This window comes from Silurus meridionalis, chromosome 17, assembly GCF_014805685.1.
Source record: "Silurus meridionalis isolate SWU-2019-XX chromosome 17, ASM1480568v1, whole genome shotgun sequence".
NCBI lineage: Eukaryota > Metazoa > Chordata > Actinopteri > Siluriformes > Siluridae > Silurus > Silurus meridionalis.
In genome coordinates this window covers 20,532,940-20,556,959 of record NC_060900.1, presented here as the reverse complement: position 1 = coordinate 20,556,959, position 24,020 = coordinate 20,532,940, and the positions used below count along the sequence as shown (strand labels likewise).

The 24,020-nt window shown below is 37.4% G+C and overlaps 1 protein-coding gene across 1 annotated transcript in view; it reads right to left on the bottom strand.

Annotated features, from left to right (window-relative positions):
- Positions 1-4,582: 4,582 nt before the first annotated feature.
- The window catches only part of sema3bl (sema domain, immunoglobulin domain (Ig), short basic domain, secreted, (semaphorin) 3bl), a 39,540-nt gene continuing 20,102 nt past the window's right edge, over positions 4,583-24,020 (bottom strand). Inside the window, exons 3-16 of the mRNA XM_046870594.1 lie at positions 21,753-21,812; positions 19,953-20,072; positions 17,594-17,684; positions 15,557-15,673; positions 15,180-15,328; positions 13,304-13,418; positions 13,133-13,202; positions 12,805-12,949; positions 12,072-12,303; positions 11,882-11,973; positions 11,752-11,793; positions 10,800-11,025; positions 9,409-9,542; positions 4,583-7,747 (exon numbers count right to left, since the gene is read on the bottom strand). Coding sequence (XP_046726550.1) covers positions 7,283-7,747; positions 9,409-9,542; positions 10,800-11,025; positions 11,752-11,793; positions 11,882-11,973; positions 12,072-12,303; positions 12,805-12,949; positions 13,133-13,202; positions 13,304-13,418; positions 15,180-15,328; positions 15,557-15,673; positions 17,594-17,684; positions 19,953-20,072; positions 21,753-21,812 — 2,058 coding nt within the window. The 3' untranslated portion in view covers positions 4,583-7,282. The remainder of the gene's footprint in view (positions 7,748-9,408; positions 9,543-10,799; positions 11,026-11,751; positions 11,794-11,881; positions 11,974-12,071; positions 12,304-12,804; positions 12,950-13,132; positions 13,203-13,303; positions 13,419-15,179; positions 15,329-15,556; positions 15,674-17,593; positions 17,685-19,952; positions 20,073-21,752; positions 21,813-24,020) is intronic.

Below are 24,020 nucleotides of genomic sequence, written 5' to 3'. Positions count from 1 at the left end.
CACAAACTGCATGGGTTCCAGTGAGGGTGGTAGCTGGGTCTTGATGTGCCTCATGTCGAGTCTCTTGAAGCCTCGACTTCATTACGAAGGGTGTGACTGCAATGGAACAATAGTCATTGAAGCAGAAGACTGTAGTCTTCTTTGGCAAAAGGATGATGGTTGTTGTCTTGAGGCAACTAGGAACAACGGAGCTGCTCAGCAAGATGTTAAAGATGTCAGTAAAGACATCTGCTAACTGTTCTAGCATACTGCCAGGAACATTGTCTGGTACGTAAGACTTCCATGGGTTGACTCTGCTAAAGTTTTCCTCAATTCAGCCATGGCACCTGATCACTAGGAAGAGGTTGGTCTTCCTTGCCTCTATGTTGTTCTGCATCTTGAACGGTGCGTAGAAGTCCTTTAGTGCATCTGGCAGAGGGGTGTAATGGTTACAAGCAGGTGAAGTTGTCTTATACTTTGTGACTGCCTGGATGCCCTGCCATATGCGCAGGGTGTCTCCGCTGTCCTGTAGGTGGCCTTGGATTCTCTTGGCGTATATGCACTTCGCTACTCTGATGGTTTAGGACAGTTGCTGTTCTTGAGGTCATCTTGTTCCCTGCTCTAAAGGCAAAGTCTCTAGATTTTAGCAGCACATGCAATTTTGCGGTCATCCACTGCTTGAGGTTGGTGCATGTAGTGATGGTTTGGTGACTGATGATGTGTACTCCTTCAAGTTGATGGAAGCGCCATTGGCTGCAGCCTCCCTGAACATGTCTCAGTCAGTGCACTCAAAACAGTCCTGAAGAGCAGAGGTGGCTCCTGCTGGCCAGGTTTTCACCTGTTTCAGAACCGGTTTAGAGCATCAGCCAAGCAGTATTAGCATAACAGAGATGTGGACTGAGTAGCCGAGGTGGGAGCAGGGCTATGCGCAGTACACGCCAGGGATGTTTGTGTAAACAAGATCTAGTATGTTCGCCCTTTCATTGCAAAGTCCACATGCTGATGGAATTTAGGGAGCACAGTCCTGAGATCCGCATGGTTAAAATCTCAGGCGATAATAAAGACTGTCAGAATGAGCATTCTGCAAGGTGCTAATAGAGCCCATAGAGTTTACACAGTAGAGTTCATCCCTTTTGTTGTACCCTTTTCTGAGTGCCATATTTTGAGTTTATTGTGGTTTCCCGAGTTTCTAAGTCCTTGTGTTGTATTTACCTGTGTACCCTGTTCTTGAGTTCCCTCCAGTTTATTTTGTCTCAGTTTTTGGAATTCAGTTTTGTTTCTTTGCTTTGAGATTGGTGCTTTCCCTGTGTTCTCTGTTTCGAGTTTTGTCCCCAGTGGCTCCTGCCCTGTTCCAGAGTTCTTCCCCTAGATGTTTACCCTCATTTTGAGTTGGTGTGTCTCGATCCTCCAGTCTTCCAGAGTTAACACTAGAGCAGGGAAAACTCTGGAAGAATGGAGGATCGAGACACACCAACTTTGAGAAAATTTGAGAACCAAAAATCAACATAGGCAAATTGGGTTATAATAATAATAATAATAATAATAATAATAATAATAATAATAATCATAATCATAATAGTAATAATAATAATAATAATAATAATAATTATTATTATTATTATTATAACCCAATTTGCCTATGTTGATTTTTGGTTCTCAATTTTCGAGTTTGTTTTTGCTTCCTTGGTGGACTTATACCTTCAACAAACAAAGCAATGGATTTGCATGTCTTGAGTGTGTCTCTGCATGTGGGTTCCAATGCTGGAGTGTCTGCTACTTGCTCGAGGTTCAAGACCCGCTCTCGAACCTTACACATACAGCTGGATGTATTTTACTTTTTATGTCAGGTTTGGGAGGTGAGGGCAAATATGTGTGCAAAAATTATTTATTTACTATGGTACAAGTCAAACGAATAGCATGACATTAAGGACAATGAAAATGAATAGAGCACCCAAAATAAAACATCCAAGTGGTTGTTAGGAGTAACACAGAACAGATGTAAGTGAACAGAGGGGCATGTGACATGGTTATGTGAGGTGTTAGGAATGATGGGTAATGTAGCTCAGCAGAGATTTTGGCATAAGCATGGCAACAAACAATCTTGTTATTTGACATAGTTCAATTTTATCTGTGGAAATCAGTAGAAATACTGGTGTTCTCATGCTAGTTTGATTATGAGAGTTATAAGAGTTGGTTTTGAAAATGTATGGTATGCATCCTTTTTTCATTTAAAGTGATTGTTTCTGCATGTTTTGGAATGAATAGAATATTCAGGAAAGCATGTAACGCAAGTGTGTTTACTGTGATCTTATAGGATTTCATGCACTGATTTGTTCTCATAAACACTAAAATGTAAAGTTTGGTTCTACACACTGAACAGTATTGTCTTTGTTTGTTTTCCAGATTTGAAAATCTGAGTCAGGTCTGAAAAATTGGTGTATGCCGTAAGCCTAAATGCTTATAACCATATTCAATCTGATGAGAATGTACAACAATGTGATCAATTGTTTTCTTTGATAGCTTTTATAGTATTTTAGACCATTGAGTTTTCTTAATAAATAATATTATTTATGAAATCTAGTGCTTTCCATGAACTTTGTTGATCAAAGAAGAATTAAAGCTTTAGGAATGCATTAAATTTAGAATGAATTAAAATCAAAATAATAAGGTAAAATGTTTATTAATCAACAGGTCAGTGTGATGCGGCCAAACATGAAGCAGAGATCCTGCATTTAATATAAAACTCTTCATTTTCAAGTCCCAATAGTTTTAGTCTACTTATCACACTGCAGTTTGTCAACAATTCATGCTTTTATTTATTAATTAACAACATCTGTGTTTTACCAGCCTCTTTTTTCTGCCTTGAAGTAATTAAGACAAAAGTCTACTGAGAAATGGGAAATCACATTTCTATTACTTGAAGAATAAGTTAAATAAAGTCTGTTCATTGTTGATTAAACTTTACCATGCAGTAAACAAAGAAAGTAGCAGGTTTTGGAATAACTTTCAATTATTAGCTTTAGATAATAATAATAATAATAATAATAATAATAATAATAATAATAATAATAATAATAATAATCTATAGATTATTAATTCTATAGCGCTTTTCACAACAGACATTGTCTCAAAGCAGCTTTACAGAAATCAACAGTCAAGGTGAATAGTGTGCATTAATTCCTGATGAGCAGCCGTGGCGACTGTGGCAAGGAAAAACTCCCTTGATGTTATGAGGAAGAAACCTTGAGAGGAACCAGACTCAAAAGGAGAACCCATCCTCATTTGGGTGATAATACATTAATGATGATTAGTAGTGTAAGGTGCTACCATAGTCTATTAATCATCACAAATAAGATCACAGCAAAGTAGGGCAAGGTCAGTGATTATAATTATTTGTATATCGTCTGTAAAGACCTTATTCAGATATAAATGTAACTTTCAGTGCAGGCTAAAATTTTTGTACTCACCTCTTACAATCAGAGCTATTTTTGTCAAAATATGATTCATGGCAAGTTGTATTAAGTAGTAATGTTGATGTTTAAAAGATGTTATAATGCAGAGTGTTTCAATGAAGCTGTGCTACTTTAGTTCATCTACTGGAATGTTTTGGGGAGGTGGAAGAACTGTATGTGGACCCAGCAGTGTTTCCAAACTCTGCAGGCATTGGAATTATGAATCAAACTTGGAATCGAACTTGAGGCAGCAATGCTGCCCCTCTGCGCCAGTGTGCCGCCTTTTAATGGAATATAATTGAAGAGAATTATGTTAAATTATACTTACTTTTAGCACAGAAAGTCAAGAACATTTATATACACTTCTGAATGGAACCATGCTTTCATCTCAGAGCATAATTTCAGAATCTATTGATTTTTGGTTCTCAATTTTCGAGTTTGTTTTTGCTTCCTTGGTGGACTTATACCTTCAACAAACAAAGCAATGGATTTGCATGTCTTGAGTGTGTCTCTGCATGTGGATTCCAATGCTGGAGTGTCTGCTACTTGCTAGAGGTTCAAGACCCGCTCTCGAACCTTACACATACTGCTGGATGTGTAAGGCATTGGAATTATGAATCAAACTTGGAATCAAACTTGAGGCAGCAATGCTGCCCCTCTGCGCCAGTGTGCCGCCTTTTAATGGGATATAATTGAAGAGAATTATGTTAAATTATACTTACTTTTAGCACAGGAAGTCAAGAACATTTATATACACTTCTGAAATGGAACCATGCTTTCATCTCAGAGCATAATTTCAGAATCTAGCATCAAACAAACAAACAGCATTTGGACTTGATTACAGTTCTTTACAAATCAGGATCAGTTAGCATTCATTATAGCTTTAAGCGATAGGGTTATGTTCAGTTTGGTCGTTCTTTGGCATCTATATCAATACCTCTGATAGCTTTTTGCCTCTTTTGCAGTAGAATAACAAATGATTAAAAGCCCCACATGTAGACTGATCACTTAATCTTCTAGTCTGAACTCAAATGGTCTCCAAATCATATACAGTACAAGCACGCATATGCAAAGGAGATGAAGGGGAAAGACAAACATTTCGCCAAGTAAATCAAACTGCAGAAGCCCAAGACAGATGTGATAGACATGTCTACAATATGGAACTTAGGGATTCCATTTTATTTATTTACCTTCGAAGAAAAAAAACCCATATCTGTACACACCGCATGCAAGGATCTGTTTTTAAATAAGACATAAATACATGACATATACCAATACAAACTATTCACACATACTTTTTATGTTATCGGCAGATACAATGAAAGTACAGTGTTGAAACGAGCATCAATCTGTTAGTTCAAATCAGTCCGTACGAGTACAAACTTGGCTGAATCAGTGGCTTTAATCCAGTATAAATTCTGAAGAAGATCCCTATAGCTGCAATGGAAAAATACTTAAAATGATTTTCTTACAAGTATTTAAAGACAAGTGTCATACAGATAATTATTTGGTTAGAACATTTATACTGAATGTCCGTAGTTCTTAGTGCATTAATATTACCCGGACACAATACAGACCCGAAAACCTTTACACAACTATGATCTTTTAATCAGAATCAGTCTTTTTCTTCTACACAATACAAATCTCAGATGTGCAGTCACATAGCTGCGTTGGTCTTTTTGACTCTCTGGTATTAACTGATACTTGGAAGCTCCACCTCTTCCTGTGTCACAATCATAGCAACTTGTCTCGAACATGCAGCATCGCTTTCAACGTTAATGGAGGATTTGATTTTATCAATGTGAAATAAGATCTATTAATGTATGCTGGACTTAGCTAACACTAACACTAGCATATAATTAACATCAATTAACAATACTTAGGAATGACAACGACAAATGTCCACTAAATAGTGTAAGTATTTTCAGTCAAAATAGTAGTGATAATGATACATGCCATGTTTTATGATAACCACAAAATGTTTAGCCGCTTATCTGTTTTACTTTAGATGTAGACCATAGAAAATGATATAGCGTATATATGATTTGTTAGCCGGCTACAAATGGATGCAGCCAATTTGAACTTAAGCTGAGCTCAAAATAAACATTTATAGCCTAGTCCTATCCTTGAAAACTGAATAAATGCCATTAATAGCTACAGTGTATAGCCAAAGGTTTGTGGACACATAACCATCAGATTATATGTGCCTTTTAACCAACCAGTTCCACATTTACTTCCCATTTACTGTTATAATAATCTAAACTCTTCTAAAAAAGAGTTTGAGTTAACAGTTTGAAGGTTTTTTTTTGTCCATATAGTGTATAATTTTTTTTGTTTATCAAAAGCTATGGATCTATATTCTGAAATGTTCCCTTTTCTGATGCTGGTCTCTGAATCCGGGTAGATTAGATCAAGAGCAATATTTCCAAAGCAAACAAGTTGTGTGTTTCCAGACTTCTGTTAGTACAAATTCATCACTAAACTGAGCTTTGTGGGGAAGAGTGGGGGATGCAAACCAAACAACTATGCAGACATTGGCACCGTCTTCACTTCTAAAACTAAAAAGAAATTTTAAAAGAAAGCTTTTTTGTATTACATGCATTTAAAATGCAGAGTTGTTACAGTGCCTTTGACACATAATATAATGCCTTGAACAAGAAAAATCAACAGTTAAAATGTGTTGGTGAAACTGCCTAATTTGTTACATCAGAAATATTAACATACAGATAGCATTTTTATTGTTTAAAACCTCCAAATTCTAAATAACTAAGTACCTTTGCACATCCTAGGGCCTCTAATGAAAGTTGACCACCCCAATATTATATATAACATTTGTGTGTTTCAAAAAGCATTTTGTTTCTGAGTGGAGCCACAGTAATAACTAAATAGCAGATCTTATTCTATACCAAAGTGCTGTTGAATCGTGGGCTCTCACATGATACATTTTCTCTTAGTAGGCTTATATTAATGTGCTCATATTGAAGACATGAATTTTTTTCTACCCACAGAGACTTGTATGGTGGCTTCTTCACATAAACCATGTGTAATTGTTAATATCAGTTAACATTTTTGTAAGAAGGTAATATTAGACATGTTTTAGGGAGTCTCCAGTGTTAGTGTTTTAAAACAGTCATTGTAAAGAATTCTTTTTTGCTTTGGGACAAAAAAGGGAGGTTAATAAAGGAAATGGCTCTATAGCAAATCTAATAATGAGAACTAACCTGTTTTGCAGACAATTCACAATGTGAAACACAACTGTAAATGTATATAATGCATGATGTGTCATTCTCTAATAAATACAGCATTGTTACTGTTGGACAATTGCGTGGTTTGACAGGAATTAAACACTACGAGACTACACAGCTCACATCCGCGCACTATACTATTGTTAAACCTGAAGTAACAGCCAAATAAATTAGCAAATTACAGGTTAAAAAAATCTGAGAAGTTAAAAGGTTAAAAAATACATGCAAGCACTTTTAAAATCTAGATGATCATAAAGGTTGTTTGGCTGTACACCAGTATTCTGAAGGTGCTGTTTATGATCACACCCAGATCTATTCAGTACATACAGTAGAAAACTACAGTAAACGTGTGTGTCTGTGGTTGTGTGCATGCACCCACAGAAAGTCTGTTTCTTCTTTTTCTTGTTGATACGGCAACTGTCGTCAAATTATAAAAAAATGACATCACAATAATACGTTAAGAAAACAAATGCAATCTAAAATGTGCTCCACAGTTCTGGAGAAGGTGAACAACCTCCACCTCCTAGTGTGAGATGGGTATAATAACCCTTGTCTCCTAGTCCATGAGTTCATCTCTCAGTGGGTGTGTTTGTTTGGGTGTGTATGTCACTCCACTGCGTGTGTGTCTCGTGGCATACGATTCCGTTCCCCGGCATTCTTACCGACTCTTGTTTTCCGTGCTACGTCTTGCGCTTGTCTGTATTTGTCCATCATGTTCTTGTGTTTCCGCCGCAGTTTCTCGTTGCACCAGACGCGCTCGCAGTATTGTTCTACTTGAGGAAGATTTGATGGACCAATCAGCTGCAAAACGTCTTTAAACCAACCCCTGGATGGCGTTCGGTTAGCAAAGCCTGTATTGGAAGGACACGGAGACCAAACCTTGTGTTTACTGTCTTGTGATAGTAAGTCAGCAAGGGTGTCAGCTTTCAACACATCCAACCACACACGCGAGAGCGTCTGAGAAAATCCATGCTCGCGAGAGCGGCACACGTAGACGCCTTCGTCGTGGCGTAACACTCGCCTGAAGAGCAAACCTTCATCTGTTTTTACCACTCGCTCGTCCAGCTCCACCTGCAGAAAAGCACATATTTGTTTGTTTGTTTATTTATTTGCATATTATTATTATTATTATTATTATTATTATTATTATTATTATTATTATTATTATTTTTATCTACAAAATATAGTAAAAATACAAATTAAATCACTTTTAGTATACACCAACAAGAGATTTATTACAACTTTATCTATTTCATAGCTCTTTGTTTTTTTTTTTTTATGTACAATGCAACCTCGATACTTGCGTGGGTTACGTTCTATGACTGGGGAATTGTAGATTACTTTACTGTAAACCTAACAAAAAATGTGAATTTCTTGTCATAAACGTTTTATTTACTACTTTCAATAAATAATACAATAATAAAATAAATTGTCAAACATTTTTATGTAATTTATTAGTACAAATTAAGGTTTTTCAGATTTTTTTCAGATCAGATTTTTTGTGATTTATTTATTTATTTATTTTTTAACAATGTACAAAGATTATTCCAGTATTGTAAACCTTACTATAGGGACAAAAGTTTGTGGACACATGACCATACGTATGTGATTTTTGAGCATCCACATTCCACATTGATTTCCCATTTGCCTTTAAAAATATCTTTCACACTTTTGGGAAGATGTCCTACTACTTCTTTGTGCTTCTAAAGATTTGTGCTCATTCAGCCACAAGCATCTGAAGTCAGGTACTGATGTGGGCTGAGGAATCCTGGGGTGCAGTCAGCATTCCAGTTCATTCCAAATGTATTCAATAGGGCTGAGGTCAACGATCTATAGAAGGCCACTTAATATCCTCCACTCCAAGCCATATTAACCATATCTTCATGGAGTTTGTTTTGTGCACAGGGGCATTGCCATGCTAGAACAGGATTGGGTCTCTTAAAGGGAAAATTTAATTCTACCACATCCTAAGATTTCCTAATGCGATTTAGGCTCCAACTTTGTGGTTTTCAGAAGAACCACATATAACTGAAAAAGTCAGGTGTCCCAATACTTGTCCATATAGAGTTCTAAACTACTACTACTACCATTATTAAAAAAATACTAAAAACTTTTATCTGATTTATTTTCCACATATCTTTCATTTTGTAAATATTTTCTTTTGTTTACATATAGATGTAATAAAATTTTCAAGTGAAAAGAAGAAAGACATTTTTTTTTATTTTATTGAAGACCACATTACATAGGACACTGAAAGAAAAATTATAAAAAAAAGTAGAAAAACTATGAAACCTTAAACTGTTAACTAAATAATGAAGTTAATCAGTTAACAGAGTTATTTTTTGTACAAATACGTTATTGTACTATGAAAATATAAAATTAACAGATTATTAATCAACATAATTAAACAGCTATTTTTCATCATTGCTTTACAAAGACCAACAATTATTGTCCTGAAGCTAACCCAATCCCTCCTGATATATTTGCCCTAAAAATACAAATGTCTAAAAAAAACTAGAGTAGTGTTTTTAAAAAGTGATGTACAGAGAGCTAGATGAAGCAGACCATTCTACCTCTATCCATCTTACAGTGACAGGATTGCTTCTGTGATGAATGAAATGGTCTGGGAGCTTCGGGGAGTTTTCCCTTATGTCTGGGATTTTGAATGTAAACAATAAACGGAAAGAGTCAAATGTTTATATAAAATTTTAAAACTGTTTTGTCCCATTTACCTCCTCCAGATGTTCGTCCCGCTGGATGTGCCAGGTGACGGTGGCTTGTGGGGATCGAGGGACACACTCCAGAAAGGTGCTGTTGTTCTCTGTGCCATACACAATGCGCACTTCAACCGTGTCCACATCTTCCACTGCAGACAAAACAAAATGCGTGCACACACAAAGACGCAGATGCTTATTTAAACTGTTATAGTCTAGAGGACAGTGTTTAGTTTTGCACCAAAGAGCCAACTGAAGGCAGATGACACTAGGTGTGTGTGTGTGTGGTTGTGAATGTATACACAGTCAAGCTTTAAAAAGTGACTAACTTACGATGTGGTTCATACAGAGGTCAAGTTACAGTGATGCAGATAGGTGTGTGTGTGTGTGTGTGTGTGTGTGTGTGTGTGTGTGTGTGTGTGTGTCTGCATGGATACAGAGTGAAAAAGTTCAGCTCGGTTCATTTAGCAGGTAAAGCTTTGGTTTCCAAATGCAGGTGTGTGTGTGCGTGTGTGTGCGTGTCTTATTTTTTCCCCTTCTGTCTTTTGTTTCATTTTTTGTAACTCTCTAAAGTGATGAGAGATGAGTCTGGAAGCGGTGATAAATTGAAAAGTTCATGAAGTTCAACAAATTCTGATGCTTTTCTAGCACATTCCATATCTATCAAGCTATATATGTGTCTGAGAGTGTAGTGTGTGAGTGCTAGTTGCTGTAAGTTTAATACACAGCTAGTGTTGTAATATAGATAATGCAGTGAAAATACTTTAATTTTCAGTTAATTATTTTATTTGAATTTTTGTTTTATCTTTTCGGAAAACCCAGCTTTTTTATGGGGGTTTTAAGGTTTTACACACAAATATTATACAATATTTTACAGATATATACGCATAAATATGCAAACCATATTATATGGGTTCAATCATTTTAAGCTCATAAATTCCTTCGAATGCAAACCTCCTTTCTGAGACAGACATGTGCATTAACCAATCAGCAACAAGCATGTCATTTACTAATGGCCAAGACCATTTTGTCTTTTTGTTTTTAAATTTGCTGTTATGCTTTTGGTTTCGTCGTGGTTTACTGAATTCAGTGTTTATTATCGGTTGTTTTTCGCTGTGGGGACAAAACTTTGGAGGAGACAAAAAAATAAACTAGAAAAAACATATATAAACATACAGAGAAAGTACAAAACTGTGCACAAATGAAAACTTCAAAAAGTACCAACGTGACCAAAAAAAAGACCAACGTGGCCATTTTTTTGTCAATTTTTATTGTTGTGTTTACCAATTTGTTGTTGTGTTCTAGTTTTTTACATCCCACCTTATAATAATCTTTTTTGCATTAAAAAGAATGTAAATCTGGTTGCTTGGACCGAACATCTCTACCACACTCCCCCGTTTCTTTCTTACCGCTCTGGTTCTGGTCTCTGCATTGCAGTGCAGGGTTTGCGTGTCTGATGTCCTGTCTGCGGTAGCGTCGTTTGGAACTGGGAACATAGCGTGTGCAGGTTTTTCCGTCCCAGGCGCAGTAGGGATCTCGTGCCAGGCAGCACTCAGCACACGCTTTACCGTACATGTTGCAGCGATGCAGAGGAACCTGTGCTACACCAGCACTCGAGCCTATAAACAGTGATTGCTATTGGGAAAGAAGGGAGGAACAGAACTTAAACAATAAAAAACTTAGGGTTCATATGCAGCATGTAAGTTTTTTTTAATTTCAGTTTCTTCCTTACCATTGTAACATATTTTGTATTGAATACCAAGATGAAAAGTATAAAAATAAAACATGATAATGATCTAAGTGATCCATTTTAACCTACGGAAAGACGATGTTTGGAAGTGAACCAAAGTTATTAAAATGAATGAGTCTTTTAATTCATCCCAGCTGTCCTGTGGCAGTCCTGTGGGATCCCAGTGAGTTCCTGATACTCACCTCTTCCTGACAAAATAAAGTTTATCAGGAAAGTAGCCAATCATAATTGGACCCAGACATTGTTTATTATAATTCACAGGTATCTGTGTTGAAATGTCTGTTTCTAAAGTGATTGTAAGTTTAGGGTGAGATCTGCACCTTTTATGTGCCCCTACCAAATTTCAACACACACCACCTGAGTGGCTGTACAAATGTTACATAACACATTTACCTTAAGTCTGGACAAAACAGAGTAGAGAATGCTGCATTTGTTGGATTCCATTTATATTCCAAAATATTCATTTTACAATCATTTGCTTTCTGTTCTCATAATAACCCGTTTTTGCTTGAGTATCACTTTCTAAAGTGTGTGTGTGTGTGTGTGCCAGTACTTTTATTTTTTCCATTTGTATTAGTATTTGGAAGAAATTACAATATACATCAACTCACCCGTTTCACTGAGATCTCCATAGAAGTGATGGGAGTGGAAACCTGTTAAAGAGAAATAACAAAAAATGAGAAGAAGAAGATTGAAAAAAATAAAAAATGTACATTTAAATATGACAACACATAAACTCACGTTGAAAACCTGCAGCTCCTCCAGTGTGATCTCCTCACTAGTGACTGAGCTGCCATTGCGCAGTGCGATGACTTTTAGGACGGTGCCAACATCTGAATGGGTCAAGGGTCAGTAATATTTAATTGTACCACACCAACCAGACCGGTGTGTTTAAGTATAGACTGCATAAGCAAACGCCACTGGACCTCACCTGTGCCAATGAACATGACGTCGTAAGGGCCGTCCTCGGCCAGTGTGCGGTCCACGGTGATGTGTGTGAGTCTGTAGGGTGTGGAGGTGCGTAAGAGCAGGGGCTGCCGATGAGTTGGGTACACGACACGCCACATGAGAGGGTGAGAGCGAGCAAACTGCAGCACAGTGTCTGGGAACTCCAGAGTGCTGCCAAACGTGTGGCCGGGCTGAGCAGTGATCTTACTGGGGCACTGAGATAAAAAAAAATTTTAAATAAGAAAGACAGAGACAGTGAAAGCATTAGCACTATTGAAAGAAACTAACTAATCATAATACTAATCATAATATTAATATAAAGAAAAAATTATTTAAAGTATTTAACTAAAGCATTGATTGTAAATACTAATCATTGTGACCGATCAGAATGGCTCATTCGAAAGCACACATCAGCCATTTTATTAGGACTGTACTCCTGAAATTATCCTGCAATTAATTACAACATGAAAATACAGATCAAGAGCCAATAGATTTAATATGACTGTAATATGGGTGCTGATGCCTGACATGCTGTTCTTTTCTTGAATTTCTATGCACGAATGTCTCTAGAGCATGTGTGGGCAGAACCACCTTGATCCTAAGAAAAGTCTGAGGAGATTTGCTTGACTGGCTATAGTAAGCCTATGGCAGCTCAAATAACCACTCTTTTGTGGTGTGATGAGTGGAAAAAGCTTTTTGGATATTTTGATTCTCACCACTCCAGGTCTGGGATATGGAACGCGTCCTTCGTAAGGTCCCCACTGAAAATCCGGTCTCTCCTTATGAGCAAAGGGCCCATTAAACACCTCACGGATATCAGCCATGCTATACACACATACAGCATAGCCCTGGAACACGTTGCTGCAGGACAACACACACATATGAATTAATGCGAAAAGAACTACAATAAGTAACCTGATTATGAAAAATATACATAAACCATAAAAGAATTTAAAACCTTCCACCTTTAAGGAGTATGATTCATTTATAATAAACTTGTTTATATCATGAAAGAAACTACTGTACTCAATACCGTGGAGGTACCTGATAGTGCTGAAGATTGCATAAACCTCTGGATTTTTTTCGTCCTTAGTCCTCAGAAGAAAAACGTCCTCTGTGAACACATATTTATACTCATATATACAGTATATTTAATAATTAATGCATATTTCCGTCTGTTGTGTGCATGTCTGTGTTTGTGCGTGTGTTTCTCACCCAGGTGGTCAAAATGTGTATTAATGCCGTGAGGCCCAGGAACAGAACACACCAATCGAGCTTTAATAAATGTACTCCATTTATTCACCAGTACTCTCTTTCCTCCAACATCATCCTGGAACACAAACATAGACACATACAATTATTGACACCTGACTTTTTCAGCCATATGTAGCTCCCCAAACTGTTATCACAAATTTGGATGCACACAACTGTATAAGATATCTTTGGCTGTGGTAGCATTTATCGTTCCCTTTACTTGAACTAGGAGACCCAAACCTGTTCCAGCATGACAACACCCCTGTGTACAATGCCAACTTTAGAAAGATATGGTTTACATGGCTGGGAGTGGAAGAACTTGAGTGGCCTGCTGTAGAGCCCTGACCTCAACCCTATCAAACATCTTTGTCATGAAGTTTGTGGACACGTGGCCATGATTTGTATGTGCCCTTTGAACATTTAGTTCCTGTTTGCTGTTATAATAAATTTCACTCTTCTGGGAAAATGGTTCACTTAATTTTGGAGTTTGGTTGTGGAGATTTGTGCTCATTTAGCCACAAGCTGTTAATAAAGTCAGGTATTGATGTACTGTAGGATGAGGAGGCCTGGGGTAAAGTCAGTGTTTCAATTAATCACCAAAGGGTAGGTTTCAGTAGGGTTGAGGTCAGAGCTCTATAGCAGGCCACTGAAGATCTTCTACTCCAAACCATGTAAACCATATCTTCATATAGCTCACACTGTGCACAGGAGCAATGTCATGCTGGAACAGGTTTGGGTCATCTAGTTGAATTGAAGGAAATAAAATGTATTCCACCACATCCAAAGACGTCCTATAAAATTGTGTGCCTCCGACTTTGTATTAGCAGTTTGTGGAAGAAGCACATCTGGCTAAAAAGTCAGGTGTCCCAATTCTTTTGTCCATATATTGTATCATTGTACGCATTCAGATAATATGTGTAATGCTGAAATAGTTGGATTTAGTTTGTGAAATAAATCTGTTCTGAGAGGATCGGAGGAATCTTGGCTACAGAAAGCTTTAATGGAATTTTACTATAATGCAGAAAGAGCAATGTATCAAGGCTGTGACTGATTGAAGCCAAATGTGTGTGTGTGTGTGTGTGTGTGTGTGTGTGTGTGTGTGTGTGTGTGTGTGTGTGTGTGTTCATAAGTCAGTTACGGCATGTATACTTATGTATAAAGTTTTCCCACTGTTCCTGTAAGAAAATACTCATTTTAATATTCCATAATAATTCCAAACACTAACACTAACAAAGAGTGTTAAACTATAAAGCATAATACCTCAGTAAATAAACTGACACACACTCACACTTGCACAGAAACACAAAAGTGTGTGTTGTAACACACTTGAGGGATGATCAATGGTGTGTGTATATAGAACATGTGCTGATAATCCAGTGTCTTTTTAACAATTTTGTGTGTCTGTAATTGATAATAACCATAATCAGGCTTAACTGGCCCTGAAGGACAATGTCGGGGTGAGCATGTGTGCATGTGTGTGTCTGTGTGTGTAGTTACACGTGTGTGTTTGAATCCTGGGGACAGTAAATTGTAGAGAAGTCTGTGGCGTGAGTCACCCTTAACCTTTTTCACCTTAACCTCTAGGTTATGGTCCGTGGAGAGACATTTACCTTCTTGCGAAAATCCATATGCATATGTGCTTGATGTGAGTGTGTGTGTGAACAAACATGTGCGGGGCTGAGTGTGTGGTGTGTGCTAGATTTAGAAGTATGCCAAACATTCTGCAGCTGTGTGTACAGGGAGGGAAAAAACATACCAATTGTTCTGGTATGTTTGTTTCTCTTCGAGTGTGTGTGTGTGTGTGCGAGAGCATGTGTGCATGTATGGGAAAGCTTACCGCACACACTCGACCAATGCGTGTGTGTATTGCTGCCTCTCCCTCACGGTCCCCAGTCTCACTTGCTCTTTCGGTGAAAAAAAAGTAGACTTTATCATCGTCCTTATCTGCGCTGTCTGGAATGAGGTGTGCGGCCACAAACCTGGGCTCTGATCACACACACACATACACACACATACAAAGAAAAAAGTTTGATAAAATAGAGACCCATGACAGTTGAATAAATTGTTATATGTGGCCAAGAAACCTTTCTTTAACTCTTAATAAATCATTGCTTTATCTGCCCACATCATCTGAACATTTTTAAGAAGATCAGAATCAAATTTGGGATGTGAATTAATACAGCTGGGGTCTGTGTGTGTGTATGTTTGAATTACCATGTAATATTTTCTGGTCCATTTCAGTCCTCATAGTAGATCGATGCCCAAAACTCCTCGAAATGACAGAGTCACGTCCCAGGAAATCAGCCGTCAGACCTGTGTACAGCTCCCCAGCTGTAAACGAAATAAGAAAAGAGTAAAAAGGTTTCATAACTGCTGCTGAAATCAAATCCGTTTTGACACATTTGGAGCACAATACAGTATGTATACACACACACACACACACACACACACACACACACACACACATACACACACACATTCACATTTGCTCATATTCCAAGTGATGACTTCTGTCTACAGCACATCATATACTAAACACAATCTGACAAGTTCAGATATACACCCTTAACTGAACGAGCCAACACACAAACACACAAAGTGCATACACTATCAGTTCCACTTCTGGCAAATAATCAGCACAAACCTGCATGATGTAAGTGATCACGTTTTGCTTGAGTGAATATTTGTGTGCTTTCTTCGCCTTATCCCGTGCAAAACGCACAACCTTAGTGAATCCCCGAGGAAATAGTTTACGCATGACTTTACATTAGAACATAATCCGCTAAATTACCCATGATCTCATAATATATATATAAAAAAACTGTATTGAAATGATAGTATCCTAAACCTAATCTGACTCGTTCGTTCCTCACTTGGAAAATGATGCAATATTTAATTGTCTTGTGCTACTAGCAGTGGTAACATTGGTTTCAAATGATGTTTGGGGGCTATGGACTGTGAAACTAATATTGTACTGTACTCAAAGAGAGTTTATACAACATAGCCAAGGGGTCTGCATTATTGAAATTTTCTTACAATGCTGAAAATCACAACATATCTTTATCAACCCCCACCCTCCCTTTTTTTCTAGTTCACTCCCATTAGTCAGCCTTCTCCCATCAGCTACTAGACAGGTACCAGCCAGGGAGAAGAAACCTAACACAAAACATGTAAAGCAAACCAACAGTATCTTTTTGAGTTGCTGATAACAAATGACCCTTGTCTACATTCTTCAGCTTAGCAATGGTTACATTTGGCTGCTGTCATAATGGTTGACACCAGTGAGTGAGTATAATGTCCCATAGATCCAGAAAGCATGAGCATAGCAATAAGCATACATAAAATCTGTGTTCCTCTCTCCCTCTGGCTCTCGATTCTTTGCTCTCTTTCTGTTGAGCTACACATGCTCCTGAGATAGCAGAGATCCTGTCTCCTTCTGCTCTTTAAACCTGCCCGATCATCCCGATGCCCTTATGTTAGTTCTTTTCATTTTGAAACCATATGCTGATGCTAAGGATGGCTCTATATTGGCAGCCAAAAAACTCTGAAATTGCAATGAAGAGCCTATAATAAATTGATATTCGAATATAATGCATGGATATTCCCAAATGAGGTTCTCATCTCAAAGATTTTTCCTCATATCATCTTATTTATTTATTTATTTATTTTTGCTAAAGTCAAATCTGGCTTGAATAAATTAAATGAATCTGTTGCATCATCTGGATTTTAATACAGTTTCAGGGATCCCAGTTTAATACACTATCTATGATAAATTGTCCTGCATGATGTGTGTGTGTGTGTGTGTGTGTGTGTGTGTGTGTGTGTGTGTGTACAGAGTGAACTAAGATGCATGTTGAATTCCAATCTTATGCCCAGTTTTCCTAGATTTATCTCCAGGTCCACTGCAACGCCAAACCAGGATAAAGATGAATAAATAAATGTATTTAAAACAAATTTTCAGTTTATTGAAAAAGTTTGCCATTGACTACTGAAAACCAAGTTATAGCAACATTAAAGGCAAGTAAATGCAAACATTCTGTTTAGTGCTCTTTAGTTCTTATTTTTATTATTGCATTTAATACTTTTTTTAAACACCCAGGACTACATGAGGAATACAACAATGTGCAACTTTTTGAAACATTTCCAAAGGCACAATATACCCATACACAGACCCTATGTATTACACCATACACACACACACACACACACACACACACACACACACACAGATTATCTCTAAGTGGAACTTACCAGTAAAGGTGCTGGCAAACGGGAGTCTGGGGTCATAAGGGCATCGTCCTCTCCCATTTTCAACACTGGAATGCTCCAGTGAGAACGCATGCTGTCATCCATAAAAAAATATAGAATTATTTTTTAGCAGGAGCGAACAATAAACCTCAAATTTACAGTTCATAAACCTTAAATCCCTAAACTGTGCTAAATGAATGACACAGTGGATAAATAGTAGAGTTGAGAGAAGTAAACCAATCCTTATATGCACTTTCATTCCTAGATTTATACACTTTTATTTCTAAAACGTCAGCCGTAACAGACAGATCTTACATATTACAAACATATTAAAGTTATAACATTTTTTATGAGTTATGCATGTCCAATAAACAGATTTATATGTCTAATAATATTTTATTACTGTTTATTTAATTGTAAATGATGTGTGTGAGTGCAATTTGCCAGAAAGATCTTTTTATTTTATGGACTGATATCTTCATTAATCCATTAATTGATAGATAATTTGTGTGTGTGTGTGTGTGTGTGTGTGTGTGTGTGTGTGTGTGTGTGTGTGTGTGTTCAGTATGTCTGCTAATTTAACAATGTGTTTTTGACAACACAGTGTGTGTGTATAGTTTGTGTCTGTGCGTAGCAAGTGTAAGTATGTGTACAGTAAATGCATGTGTACAATATGTGTGTGTATGTAGGTGTGTATAGTATGCAGTATGTATGTGTATACAGTTACTGTGTGTATGTGTGTGTACAGTAAGTGTATGTATATAATGTGTGTATACAGTGACTGTGTGTTTGTATGTATGTGTGTGTTGTGTGTGTGCAGTCAGTATGTCTTCTTCTTGAATAGTGTGTTTTGCATAATGTGTGTACAGTGTGTTTGTAGTTTGTGTCTGTGTGTACGGTAAGTGTATATGTGTGTACAGTAAGTGTATGAGTACAACAAGTGTGTGGTGGTTTGTAACAGTATGTGTGTATCCAGTAGCTTTGTGTGTACGTACCATGTGCAATAATTGTGTACATGTTGGGGTGTATGGTGTATAGTATGTGTGAATACACTAAGTGTGTGTGTTGTGTGTTTATGTGCAGCAAATGTATGTGTACAGTAACTGCAGTGTGTGTGTATTTCTGGTATGTACAGTGTTTCTGTGTATAGTTTGTGTATGTGTGTACAGTTCACAGGTTAGTCTTTGTGTACAGTGTCTTTGCGTGCGCATAACTTCACATATAGACAGACCTGCTCTTTCACACCTTTGTTAAACTCGCCAGATGTTAACTTCACACACACACACACACACACACACACACACACACACACACACACACACACACACACTATATCTACTATTTCCATTCCTAAAACACCAGAGGAAATATTAAAAGTTAAATCCCCTCTTGGTCTCCCAGGAACTTTCAACATCTCTTTTCCTTTATCTCTCCTGTTAAAATCGTTTCTCACATCCCTCCTTCCCTCTCGTCTTTCTCAAATTATTTGCCTCTCTGTCTCGCCCTGGGAGCTTTTCTCCGCCCTCCGTTCTTCCACTCTTGCTTTGTTTCTTTGCACTGTGCTCTTTTTTCATCATCCATTCTCACATTGCTCTGAAACGTTCCTGACGTTTTTATTTGGCAGTGTGTTCTGCTTTCCTCAGGACCTCATCCTCACCTCCACTTTCATCCTTTCTTCCACTCACTCTCACTTTGTCTGTCTCAATCTCCTGCATGCTACATCACACACATCCATCTCTCTTGCTCACACACACACACACACACACACACACACACACACACACACACACACACACACACACACAGTCTGGGCTGCTTATTTGCTCTATCTGATGCAGGGTGTTTTAAAGTGTTCTGCTTTTCACTCTGCTGTAGATTATATCATCCAGCTGTTCTGCACACAAAACATCTGCAGTTAAATCAATAAAAAAAGCGGCCATGTGCGGCCATGAGGTGAAAATAAACCTGAATTGGACTGGAAGGCAATCTGCCAAGTGTGTGTATGCGTTTGTGCATATGCATGTGTATGTGTTTATATAAATGTCACAACCAGACAGCAAGTTTGTATGATCAATCAGTGTGTTTGCTTTTTTCTCCTCTCACAATCAGGTCATGACCTTGAGGGTAACTTTGTGGGTGGGATGACCATTACCCTCACACAGTTTCAACTTTGATCTGTTAAACAAGCTTGGTCACTCAGAGCTGTGCAATCGGGCATTGTCTTTTGCAATGGCAGACTGTATCCTACTTGTCCTGGTTTCCTAGTTCCATTTGTGCAACATGAATATAACCCAATTTATAACACACTTACACAGTGGCATAAATGAACAAAGATTTCATTAAAATAGATGTGCATCTTTACCTCTCCACGGTGTCCTACATACACAAGAGCAGACACGGGTGAGAAAGCTCCAGTTCCACATGCCAGGAGGTGAGTCCGGTTATAGGGGTGTAGAAGACGCACGAAATTAGCGCATTCGGTCTGAAACAATAAACGCAGATAGATAGATAAATATCTGCACTTACAGTACATTTACCTTTACCATACAATTGTCTGAGAAGTTAAAGGTTGTGGCTTTGCTCAAAGACAGAAATAGCTTGGTGGTGCTGGGATTTAAACTCACAACCTATAAATAAGAAATACAACATTTTAACCACTGATCTTCCACTGTTAAACATATAAATGAAAATGCATATATTTACATTGCGCTCTAATAGATTTTTTTTTGCGAAAATATTTCAGTGGCATCTGTATCGAAAGCTTCAACCATTCCCTATTCACTTTTTCCACAGTGTCGTTACAACACAAATGATTTCTGCAATTGAAAATATGTACCAGAAAATAAGGTGAGGTTTGTTCTTTATAGCGTAATCTGCACTGCTGTCGGCTCATGAGGCTCTCACTAGCCAGGCAGAAACAAAGCAAGGTTTCAGTTTAACAAAAGGCCAAGGTCAAAGTCATTAGATTACAGCATATTCCCTGAACTCTCCACCCAATTAGTTCAGGAAACTGTCACAATGCCCTTATGCACACACACACACACACACACACACACACACGAAACACACACGTCCACCACTACTATGACTACAGCACTACCACTACTTTATGTATAGCAGAGTCCCAGTGTCTGAGATCACATAGAATATCTGGGGCATTTTTCTCATGTACAAAGGATTTTGAGATGTTCAAAAATATTTATATATATATATATATATATATATATATATATATATATATATATATATATGTGTGTAGTCTTAGCTGTATATTACATAGTATAGCTAAATGACCAGCCTTAAGTAACACATTCATTTACAGTCCCTTTAGGATATGAAAGCAACCAGTTTATAAGTCATTAAATACAAAATGCAACACAAAAACCATTTATGTACTTGGTTACCATTTATGCTAATTAAGATAGCGAATTATAGATTTTTATTCTCTGTATAAAGTGTTAAAAAATATTTGTAATGTAATTATGCTAAAAAAAAATTTTTATTTAAAAATTATGCTAAATGTAATTACAAAAAAATAGCCCTTTGGCTAGGGTGTGTGTCAAATTTCCCCACATCAAAACATTGTGTCAGGTAGAGCCACTGAACAGGACAAGCTAAACACTAACAGACGTAATGTGTATGACAAAATCGGCTTGGTTGATGATTTTTTTTGTTTCAAGAACGAAAAAGAGGAAAAAGCAGGATACATGAGAGTTAAGGCCTAAAGAGCAGTGGTGTCTTTGGGGCATTTTCGAAAAAGCCAGAGTAGCTCATTATACTTAATGAGGCCTGTGAGCTTCACTGAGTTCATGGAAATGTGAATAAGTTAAGTCAACATCGTGCACAGCTTCATTTCTTAATGTGAATGCAAATTTTGCATATCTGCACAAGGCATAAGGTGCAACCTACCCTATTGAATTCCAACTTGGGAAGTAAGAAATTTTTAACACTGTTTAATATAAGAATTAATTTAGAGCTTAATACTTTCTGGCCATGATTTAAACACTAAACTGTTTGGAAAATGTGTCCATTTGGAGCAGCACTCATCTGTATCAGGATCAAACATTCACCAAAGGAGAAAAGTTTACAGGCAATGGGCCAGGACTCGGGTCAAATTAGGAAATTAAATTAGGAAAACGAGACATAAACATCTTCCGCTCACCTCTGGGTCCTTTCCTTTTAGAATACAGTCCTCTCTGTTCCCAGGCAATGGCCAGTGGATCTGGAATAAAGAAATGGTATAATGAGATTTATGGATGGATACATGACTGAATGGGTGAATAGATAGATGGATGGATCTGATTTAGTGATCTTATTACAAATCCCATAAACTTTATGCAGAATACAATGTTTTTCCAACACACAAATAAAATCGCATTAGGAATTCTGGGAAAATGCTGCAATGACTAAACTGTATAAGTAATATAAGACAAAAATATTTAATCTATGTTTTACTCAATAGGTGGCCCTATCACAAAATAAATTGCTGTGGAATATGAAATGTGTTTTGGCTGTGATATTATACACCACTGGAAAAAGCTTTACTTTCTCAGATGTGCACTATATGAGCCACAGAATGCGAAAGCTTGACCATAACCCTGAATATATGGGCCTTCCCCTAAATTCACCACATTTGGAATCACATATGCCTAGAATGTCTTTCAATGCTTTACAATTTCCTTTCACTTCAGCTAAGGGACTAAGACCCATTGACCTAAGACCATGACAATGCCATTGTGCACACAGCGAGCTCCATAAAGACATGGTTTGCCAAATTTAGAGTGGAAGAACTCGATTGCCCTGCACAGTGCTATCATTTAGATCCCTAAAAAACTTTTTTTTTTACACAAGAACCGTGTACTGGTTGGTGCTAGACTGATCAACCTATTGCTCTATTTTTGGTGTCTCACTTTATTCACATACAGTATATGTGCTTTATGTGTAGGTCTGCATAGCCTTAGTTATTTCTTTGTGGTCTCTTAAGTTCTGAGTAGCACCTTGGTCCTGGAAGAACATTGTTTCACTGTACCATTTGAACTGTACCATCTGTATATGGTTGAAATGACAATAAAAGCCACTTGATTTGACTTGAAACCTTTAGGATGACCAGGGACACAGATTGCACCCCAGATTGGCTTCATGTTCTGAAATCTAGTTAAAAACCTTCTCAGGAGAATGGAGGCTAAATCTTTCATCAACAGCATTGCTCTAAGAACCCCTTATAGTGTATTTATTTCCAAGGGATTACATCAACAAATCTTTTAGTCATATGAACCCCACCTTTTTTTTGCGGATTAAGTAGTTTTCGTTTATATTTCCGAACAAAATCAGGTCACTTCTGTAACATATGGAACTGTATTTCTGTTACTAGATCATCGTGTAATTGGTCCAATATTAATGTTTCCATGAGCCTGCTGGAGTTTTAGGCCAAGTGGTGCTAATTCTGCAGCTGTGAGCATTACCGCAGGCTAGAGAGATCAGACTCTTTATAATAAAATCAAATCATTGATGTGCCATGTTCCTTTACCAAATTTTCTCACTTTAAATCTAAAACTACACAAATCAGCAAAACTGACATGATTTACTGAAGCTATTACAGTTAGCTTCTTTAGCATTGCATAGCCTTGAGTAATACCAACAGCACAAGCTAAAACTTCAGTCAGTGGCTGAAAGTTTTCACTCATTTTAGCATGTGTTTAGCATTCTTTATAAATCAGCACTAGTGATTTGAGGAGCCGTTTGGAAATTATCCAGCTATTGTGTAATTTCCCCTTAGATTTCTTTACGAATACAAAAGTTCACACACCAAAACTAGGAATATGACGGTGAACATCTGAAGTCCCACCCTTTATGTGGTTTAGTCATCACTGAGTCACTCCTGTTTATACACTCTTATATGCTGCTACATTGTCTAAGTCCGGATGCTGCAATCAACTACATTACCCAGCATCCTTCCTCAACCTAGACATTTCCTGTCTTCTTGATCAAGCTTTTTAAGTGTGTATCTAATCTAACTTAAGACCTGTTTACTGGGGTTAGTCTGTCATCATACCATGTCAGCTGTTTTTGACTTTGTGTCTCTTGAGGAAAAAATAGCATTGCCCCAAATATCTGAGGATGTGATGCATGGTTTACACAAAGAAGCACAGTGAGTCAGTGCTTTAGTTCCTGTGTAGCTGCCCAGCTGTTATTTAACAAAAACAATAATTTATGGAATGGGTTTCCTGTGGCATCCAGTTTTATAGTAACATAGCATGCTGCAGGATTAAATGTGACTATAAGTGGTAAAAATATAACCTGTAGATCATTAATTAATTTAAAATATTGCAGAAATTAGCACATTGCCTTGGTACAGGAAGAAGAATACACTTTGGGATGCTGTTATTGAAAATTAATAAATTGGTTTTAGGCGGCATGATACCACCCCATC